General features: G+C 53.3%; 2 protein-coding genes across 2 annotated transcripts; one reads left to right on the top strand and one right to left on the bottom strand.

Moving 5' to 3' along the window:
• Window positions 1-731: 731 nt before the first annotated feature.
• Window positions 732-7,846, bottom strand: ZNF428 (zinc finger protein 428). The gene is made up of 2 exons (XM_004767698.3): window positions 7,709-7,846; window positions 732-1,399 (listed from the first exon to the last, which is right to left on the bottom strand). The coding sequence occupies exons 1-2, from the start codon at window positions 7,782-7,784 to the stop codon at window positions 894-896; spliced, it is 582 nt and encodes a 193-aa protein (XP_004767755.1). The 5' UTR covers window positions 7,785-7,846; the 3' UTR covers window positions 732-893.
• Window positions 4,051-7,749, top strand: SRRM5 (serine/arginine repetitive matrix 5). Its single transcript, XM_045077210.1, has one exon. It carries the CDS (start codon window positions 4,087-4,089, stop codon window positions 7,747-7,749), a length of 3,663 nt encoding a protein of 1,220 aa, XP_044933145.1. The 5' UTR covers window positions 4,051-4,086.
• Window positions 7,847-9,356: the final 1,510 nt, after the last annotated feature.

Here is a 9,356-nt window from a genome sequence, read left to right as displayed (position 1 = left end):
CTGTAAGTGCTGGAGAAATGGCAGCTGTAATTATAATTAAGGTTCTATTTTTGTAAGTTCCTAGATACACAACTTCCATGAGTCAATATATATAAAGCTCTTGGACCGGCACTTGGCACCCGGGAAGCACAGCTCTGATTATAATTAACGTCCTCTTTGTGAAGGTTCTTAGGCAGGGGCAGAGAACATTGGCTGTCCTCCATCATCCTCCACGAACCGTTCTCTGCTTCCTGGGCATTGGCTAGACCGCCTTTCCCAGAGTCCCCTGCGTGAAGTTGTGGCCGTGTGACTCATTTCTCAGCAAAAGGGCGTCAATGGGAGCAGTATGTGCCCCCTTGGGGCTGGGGCTGGTAAGACATCGCATGTACCTCGCCTTTCTCTTCCACCAGTAGGACCCAGGCGATGGCCACTCAGTTGGCTAAGGGATGGCCTGGGTCCTGGAATCACTGCATGGAGAAGGGTTGCCCAACCTGAAACACCCACCCTGGACTCTGATGTGGGCGCTGAAACCTCTGTGGCGTTGAGCTTGCATATCATGGGGTCTATGCGTAAATACGTGGAAACCACACAGGACACAAGCACTCAGGAAACGTTTAAAGTCTTGGTGACAATGAGGTTAAGGCTCCCCCAGGAAGGAGCATCGTGGTGGAGGGAGATAAACGCCCAGGCCCGGGCCTCACACACTCGAGTGTCCACATACACACACGCACACCAAACACGCTGGACCGACACACACAGAATTTGGCTTTTATTCTGGCCTTCACACATCTACCACTAAGACGACACAGACCAGCGGTACCCCTGTCCCCCATGACCGCTGTGATCACCCCTGTTTCCTCAACCCCCTCCTCCCACCCCGCCCCTCTTGCCAAGCTCCCTGGGAGGGTCCCTGCCTACACCTCGCCCCGGGCATGCAGCATGAAGTGCCCATGCAGCTCCCCGAGGTTGTCGAAGGAGTCCTCACACTCTGTGCAGTGGTAGGTGCCCTCCTCCTCCTCGTCCTCATCCTCGTCCTCCTCCCTCCCAGCTGGTCGGCCCTCCCCAGCCCGAGGCGGCTCCTCCTCTTCCTCCCCAAGGGCCCTGCCTTCAGGGGCTGGAGCTTCCTGGGGGGCTGTAGCAGGGCAGCAGAGCCGGCAAGGCGGGGTGCCCGGTGGGGCCTCCCCCAGGGGTGAGCGGCCACAGAGCTGGCAGGGCTGGGCTGGGGGGCCTGGGGGCTGGGCTGCACGGGGGGCCCGGCGGGATGGGCCCCCCCGGCCGCCCCCCAGGCGCTGCTTCACCTTGTAGCCGGGGTCATATTCAGGATCATCAGTGGCCTCCTCCTCCTCCTCCTCCTCATCTTCTTCCTCTTCGGAGTCCGGCTCTGAGAGAGTATATTCAGAGTCAGAGGAATGTTCAGGGCCTGTAGGGGGACGAACAGAGGGGAGAGACAGAGGCATCTGAGGACGTGGGCCCTGCCCCTGCCCTGAGCCTCATTCCGACTGGCTGCAGCCTGGAGCGGGGAGCCTGCACACAGCCCTGCTCTTCCCAACAAGTGAATCCCAGTCACATGGAACACGGCCTGGGACTCGGTAGTTGCTCAGTGTCTAAGCAATCAGATGTCCTGCAAGAACTGCATCTTAGGAGTTTAATAAGGACGAAGTAGCAGTAATAAAAACAGTAACAATAACAGTGTTCCTTGCTATTTTAAGAGCCCTGTTCTTGGGGCGCCTGGGTGGCTCTATCAGTTAAGTGTCAGGCTCTTGATCTCGGCTCAGGTCTTGATCTCAGGGTCATGGGATTGAGCCCTGCACCACCGGGGTCTGCACTCAGGAGTCCGCTTGAGATAGTCTGTCTCCTTTTCCTTCCGCCCTCCCCCGCCAGTGTGCGCGCATGCATGCTCTCTCTCACATAAATAAATCTAGGGCACCTGGGTGGCTCAGATGTTTGGGCATCTGCCTTCGGCTCAGGTCATGAGCCCAGGGCCCTGGGATCAAGTCCTGCATCGGGCTCCCTGCTCAGTGGTGTCTGCTCCTCCCTCTGTCCCTCCCCCGGCTTCTGCACTCCCCGTCTCTGTCTCTTTCTCTCTCGCTCTTTTTCTCTCAAATAAAATAAAATTTTATTTATTTTTTAAAAAGATTTATTTATTTATTTATTTGACAGAGAAATCACAAGTAGGCAGAGAGGCACGCAGAGAGAAACGGGGAAGCCGACTCCCTGCTGAGCAGAGCCCCCAGATTTGGGGCTTGATCCCAGGACCCTGGGGATCATGACCTGGGCTGAAGGCAGATGCTTAACCGACTGAGCCACCCAGGTGCCCTACTAAAATACTTGTTAAGTACAAATATATTACTGTGATTTCATGGGCATGCAGGACATGTTCAGGACAAGTGTTGGGTAAAGAAACGAAAACAATCTGCAGTCAATGACAGGTAAGGGTGTCCTTAGCAGTCATTATGGAGGGGTGCACACAGAGCACTGGTCAGGGAGGAGGGAGGCCCCCCTACGGTGGCAGCGGTGTGGGAAATACTGCAGGCGCCTGTCAAAAGCATCCCCTTAGGATTGCCACAGCCTTGTCCTGTGTCCATCCTGGCCCCTCTTCTTCAATTTCCTCCAGCAACCCAGAGGGGTCCTGTGACAACTCAGCCAACAACACTGGGCTCCTCATGCACCTGTCACAGGGTCTTTGCGACCATTTTCACAGATGGATAAGGCTTGCTCTCTCCCGTTGCCAAGTCTCTGCTCAAGGGTCACCTTCTCGGCGACACCCTCACCACTCCATCTGATTGGCAACCCTTCCCCAGCACTCCCTATGCTCCTGACTCTGTTTTTCTCTTCAATTTCCTGTACCCAACATCGACTTGTGGTTATTGCCTGTCCCCAAAGCAGGGACTCGGGTTCGTTGCTGTGCCTCTAGCATCTAGAACACCTTCTTTGTGCCTGGCATTCAATTTAGCAAACCTTTTCACAGGCTTTCACACCAGTTCTCTCTGCTGGGAATGTCTCACCCTGGTTTTCCCTATCATTCTTTAGGACCCAGTAGGAAGCCTCTCTCCTTGGTGAGGTTGTCCCAGATCTCCTCACTCTAGGCAGCCACTCACTGTCTTTTCCCTGCTGGTTGTCCTCACCCTGAGCCCACAGGGCCGTGAACTTCTGTGTCCCCAACCTCTTCCCACCAGACCTGCTCTGACTCACTGCTGGCTCCCCAGCACCGCCAGGGCATAAGAGTAGGTGCTAAGTGTTGGCTCTCTCTACCTGTTCCTGCCTCTGTCCTGCTGTCTCTCTACCATTTAACACATGTTTCCTGAGGCCTCGGTGTGGGCTGCTCCCCCCACCAGGAAGGCTGCCCCCACTCTGTCCACCTGGCGAGCTCCTACTCATCCTTCAGGCCCCAGGACAAGCTCTGGCCGCTATGACGGTGACTCCCGCTAGCCCAGCCTCTCCCCTGGTGACTGTCCTAAAGGCTGCAGCCATCTGGGCCCCAGTACATCTTCCCTGTCAGACTAGGACCCCCTTGAGGGCAGGTCTGACTCATTTTGGGGTCCACAACACTGCCCAGCCCAGGACATCTGGGCCAAGTGCACACGGGTGCCCCCGAGGCCCTGATCTCCCTCCTCCCTTCAGGCCTTTGCTTCTGCTCTTCCCCCCAGCTGGTGACCTTTTCTTCCCTACTAGCAAACTCCTTCTCCTCTTTAAGGTCCCAGCTCACACATCACGTCCTCTGTGAGGTTCTCCCTGACTCCTCAGGCGGTTAGTGTATCTCTCTCACCTGGGAACCCTCTACCCCTGCCCCGCCCCCCCAAACCCCCTCCACCCAAACCCCAACACATTCTGACCACCTGCGGAGTGACCTGGAGACAGGGGACTCCTGGAAGGCAGGCCCGGGGCCTGACCTATCTCCACGTCCCAGCAGTGCTAAGTACCCAGTCAGTCTCAGCGGACATTTGCTGAATGGCTGCAACACAGAGGAAACCCCTCTGGCCTTGGGAGGACCCCACCCCCCTCCCACACCCTCACCACCCCACCCCCCCACCCTCCCCCACCCCCCACCCCCTCTCTCCTCCCACCTGACTTCATACCACCAGCTGTCTAGGGCCTTCAAAGCCCACTATGACTTCACGCGGTTGGCCTGGGAAAGGCAATCAGGTCATTGTCCATGGCAACCAGGTCTTTCATGTCCACTGTGATTTTAAGGACCACAGCCCTTTTGCACCTACCATGCCTTCTCCACCTACAAGATCTTCAAAGCCCGGCATGTCTTCAGCATCAACTGAACCCTCAATGTCCAACGTACCTTCCAAGCCTCCTGCCTCCTTGAAGCCCACCAAATCGGCAATGCCCAATAGCTCCTCGGTGTCCACTAAGCCATCAACGGCCCCCAACTCGGTCACAAGCCCAAGCAGTTCCAAGTCTACCAAGTGGGCAAGTACAAAGACAGCCCCTTCTAAACAGCCCGGCAGCAAGCCCCGAGTCCACAGCAGGGCAAGAACGCCCAGCAAGGCCAGCACTGACACCAGGGGCAGCAAAGTCAGCAAGGCCAGTGGGGTAAGACGCCACCAAAGGAGGGGCACTCACAGCCGGGGCCGAACTCCTGGAAGAAGGGGAGGCCACAGCTCCAAGAGGTCACCCAGCAGGGCCAGTACTATGAGCAGGATGAGAACTCATGGTGCCACACCAGGTGTGCCCAACAGGGTGAGAACTCCTACTTCCCAGAAAAAACAGAGTGGGGGCAAGAGTTCCAGCCGGCCTAGAAACAACAACTGGGAAAAAAGTAAGAGCCAGCCTAAAAATATGAGCAGAGAGAAGAGTTACAGCCCACCAGGAGCCTCAGGCATGGGGAAGAGTTCTGGGCTGGCTATAACCCCAAGTAGGGCAAAGAGTTACAGCCCCACTAGAACTCCCTTCAAGGAGAAAGGTTATAGCCAGTCTCCATCATCATCAAGGAGGGTGAGAAGTTATAGTGAGATGATCACCCCTAGTAGGGAATGGAGTTACAGCCCAAATGAAGTATCCAGCAAGGTCAAGAGTTACAACCAGGATAATGTACCCAGCAGGACCCGGAGTCATAGCCAGTCTAGTACCCCTAGCAGGGCCCAAAGCCACAGCTGGTCCAGTACCCCCAGTAGGACCCAAAGTCAGAGCTGGTCTAGAATGCCCAGAAGAGCAAGAAGTCGAAGTCAGAAGAGAGCCCACAGTAGGATGAGAAGTCACAGTTCCAAGAGAAATCACAGTAGGGCAAGAAGTCGTACCCGGAAAGGAACTCCAAGTCAGATGAGAAGACAGAGCCAATCCAGAACCCACAGCAACGGAACATATTATAACCAATCTGGAACCCCCAGAAGGGAAAGAAGTCACAGCCAGTCTAGAAACCCCAGCAATAAGCGAGGTCACAGACAATGTAGAAGCCCCAGCAAGGAGAGAGATCACAGACGATCTAGAACACCCAGCAAGGAGAGAGGTCACAGACAATGTAGAAGCCCCAGCAAGGAGAGAGATCACAGACGATCTAGAACACCCAGCAAGGAAAGAGGTCACAGACAATGTAGAAGCCCCAGCAAAGAGAGAGATCACAGACGATCTAGAACACCCAGCAAGGAGAGAGGTCACAGACAATGTAGAAGCCCCAGCAAGGAGAGAGATCACAGACAATCTAGAACACCCAGCAAGGAGAGAGGTCACAGACAATGTAGAAGCCCCAGCAAGGAGAGAGATCACAGGCGATCTAGAACACCCAGCAAGGAGAGAGGTCACAGACAATGTAGAAGCCCCAGCAAGGAGAGAGATCACAGACGATCTAGAACACCCAGCAAGGAAAGAGGTCACAGACAATGTAGAAGCCCCAGCAAGGAGAGAGATCACAGACGATCTAGAACACCCAGCAAGGAGAGAGGTCACAGACAATGTAGAAGCCCCAGCAAGGAGAGAGATCACAGACGATCTAGAACACCCAGCAGGGAGAGAGGTCAAGGACAATGTAGAAGTCCCAGCAAGGAGAGAGACCACAGGCGATCTAGAATGCCCAGCAAGGAGAGAGGTCGCAGACAATGTAGAAGCCCCAGCAAGGAGAGAGATCACAGACAATCTAGAACACCCAGCAAGGAGAGAGGTCAAGGACAATGTAGAAGCCCCAGCAAGGAGAGAGATCACGGACGATCTAGAACACCCAGCAAGGAGAGAGGTCAAGGACAATGTAGAAGCCCCAGCAAGGAGAGAGATCACAGACGATCTAGAACACCCAGCAAGGAGAGAGGTCAAGGACAATGTAGAAGTCCCAGCAAGGAGAGAGACCACAGGCGATCTAGAATGCCCAGCAAGGAGAGAGGTCGCAGACAATGTAGAAGCCCCAGCAAGGAGAGAGATCACGGACGATCTAGAACACCCAGCAAGGAGAGAGGTCAAGGACAATGTAGAAGCCCCAGCAAGGAGAGAGATCACAGACGATCTAGAACACCCAGCAAGGAGAGAGGTCAAGGACAATGTAGAAGTCCCAGCAAGGAGAGAGACCACAGGCAATCTAGAATGCCCAGCAAGGAGAGAGGTCGCAGACAATGTAGAAGCCCCAGCAAGGAGAGAGATCACAGACAATCTAGAACACCCAGCAAGGAGAGAGGTCGAGGACAATGTAGAAGTCCCAGCAAGGAGAAAGACCACAGGCGATCTAGAACGCCCAGCAAGGAGAGAGATCACAGACAATCTAGAACACCCAGCAAGGAGAGAGGTCAAGGACAATGTAGAAGCCCCAGCAAGGAGAGAGATCACGGACGATCTAGAACACCCAGCAAGGAGAGAGGTCAAGGACAATGTAGAAGTCCCAGCAAGGAGAGAGATCACGGACGATCTAGAACACCCAGCAAGGAGAGAGGTCAAGGACAATGTAGAAGCCCCAGCAAGGAGAGAGATCATGGACGATCTAGAACACCCAGCAAGGAGAGAGGTCAAGGACAATGTATTAGTCCCAGCAAGGAGAGAGACCACAGGCGATCTAGAACGCCCAGCAAGGAGAGAGACCACAGGCGATCTAGAAGCCCCAGTAAGGAGAGAGATCAGAGACTATCTAGAAGCCCTAGCAAGGAGAAAGGTGGCAGACGATCTAGAACCCCTAGCATGGAGAGAGGTGGCAGGCGATCCAGAACCCCCAGCGAGGAGAGAGAGCACAGCCGATCTGGAACCTCCAGCAAAGAAACAGATCACAGCCTATCTAGAACCTCCAGCCAGGAAAGAGATCATAGCCTAACCAGAATCCCCAGAAAAGAGAGAGATAGCAGCCGACCCAGAACCCCTAGAAAACAGAGAGGTCATAGTCAATGCAGAACCTTCAGAAAAGAGAGAGAGCACAACCAATCCAGAACATTCAGAAAAGAAAGAAATCAGAGACAATCTGGAACCCCCCAAGAGGAGAGAGCTCACAACCTATCTAGAACCTCCAGCAAGAGAGGTCATAGCCTATCTCAAACTTCTAGCGAGGAGAGAGAGCACAGCCGATCTCAAACCCCCAGTGAAGAGAGAGACCACAGCCGATCTAGAACCCTCAATAAGGAGAGCAATCCTAGTCAATCTACAGCCCCCAGAAGTCTCAGCCAGAAGGATTCCACCAGCAGGGTGCACAGTCCCAGCCAGAATGGAACACCTAGGAAGACAAGGAGACAGCCCCGCTCTAGATTTCTCAATGAAGCCCCAATTCCAAGCCAGGATGATACTCGAGGCAATACCACTATCTCTAAGGGTGCCTCACCTGGAGAGAGGTCCTCATCGTCTTCTTCCAAGCTGGCATAGCCCCCAGTCTCAGCTGGCTCACGGGTCTCTGTCATGGCCAGGGGAGGGAACAGGAGACAGGAGCAGAGCAGCAGCTAGGCAGCGTCCCTCCCCAGCCAGCTCTTCACAGTCACACCGGGGTCACAAGTTCTCCAATGCAGGATGTCGGCAGGTAGAGTGGGATGCTGCACGGGGCAACAAAAGGCCTGTGGTGACTTAAATAAATTTTTACATAGCATCTGCCTCCCCAGGCCCAGCTGTGTGCTCTGTGCTGAGGGAAAGGAAAAGGTCACCCCAGCTCTTCTATAGATCTTAATTTCCCCATCTGGGCAACAAAGCTCTTACTGGCATGGGGAAGGGTAATATCCCAATATTTAGCAGCAGGTATCAGCATGGGCACCAATCAGAACTGAGTGGAACATGGTGGAACATGGTCCTATGCCAGGAATTCACCCTTTAGCTGCTGGTTTGTGAGAAACTCTGACACTAGGGGAGGGTCCAAAGCAGCAGCTGGGGGGAGGGGATTCCTTGATATAGTGGTGATTTATCAGTCAGTCTAGAAGGACTTCCATATTTAAATGAGTGGTATGACAGTACTAGTTTGTGTCAGCCCTACTCCTATCCTTGGCAAGGTAGTGTCTCAGTCTAAACCCCAAATCTGACATATTCTAGCTATGTAGCTTCAAGCAAAGGACTTAACTTTTCCAGCCTGTTTCCTTCTCAGTACAAAAGGGCTCCCAGGGCTTAACCTATGTAGTCCTTATAACTATGTTGAGAGATTATCACCTCCTTGGTCCAAGAGGAAACCGAGGCACAGAGAGAATTAACAAGTAGTTCAAGGTCACAACAACTAGTTGGTGGGTGAACTAGGATTTGGTGTTACCCTACCTCTAATAAAATGAACTCTAGACTGAAAAAACTTTCTGAAGATTCAATGGGCTCCTTCAATATAAGCTGCTGGTATGTGGCAGGTACTCCATCCACAATGGCTATTAATGCTCCCACCCATAATCCTTTCTATTAACCCCAGCCATTCCGGACTTCTTACCTCTCCCAGTGCTCACCAGTACTTTTCACATCTGTGGGTCTTAGCAAATCCTACTACTGCTGTCTGGAATGTCCTCCTCTCCCCTTGTCTGTCTGGAGAACCCCTACTTGCTCTCTAAAGTCCACCTCAAACACAAGAACCTCTGTACTTCTTCGAGCCCAAATACCATCTCCACCTCTGCCAAGAAGTCTTCTCTTTCTTCTCTCTCTTCACCGATACCTCCCTACACACACACACACACACACACACACACAGCAATTCTTTTGTCTCCAATTGCACTCCTTGGCAGTAAACAGCCAGGAAGAGCAAGTTAGTCAAAGGGGTGGCAGCTACACCTCTTTATGCCAAGACTTGTACTGGGGTACACAATGGTGGAAAACATGCAATCCCTTCAAAGCCTCAAGTCAAATTTAATTCTAGGGACTAAAAAAAAAAGTGAAGCCTAGAGGAGGCTGGGGCATGAGGGTAGAGGGATGGGGGAGCTGGTAGCAATGGCAGGGGAGCTTTCTAAAGACACATGGGTCTGAAAAAAAAAAGACACCTGGATCTGGGCTTTAAGAACAAGGAGATTCATAATTGT

The sequence above is a fragment of the Mustela putorius genome, unplaced genomic scaffold, assembly GCF_011764305.1.
Source record: "Mustela putorius furo isolate JIRA1106 unplaced genomic scaffold, ASM1176430v1.1 tig00000196_pilon_pilon_pilon, whole genome shotgun sequence".
NCBI classification, from domain to species: domain Eukaryota; kingdom Metazoa; phylum Chordata; class Mammalia; order Carnivora; family Mustelidae; genus Mustela; species Mustela putorius.
The sequence above is the reverse complement of the archived record's forward strand: the minus strand, read 5'-3'. Positions and strand labels throughout refer to the sequence as shown.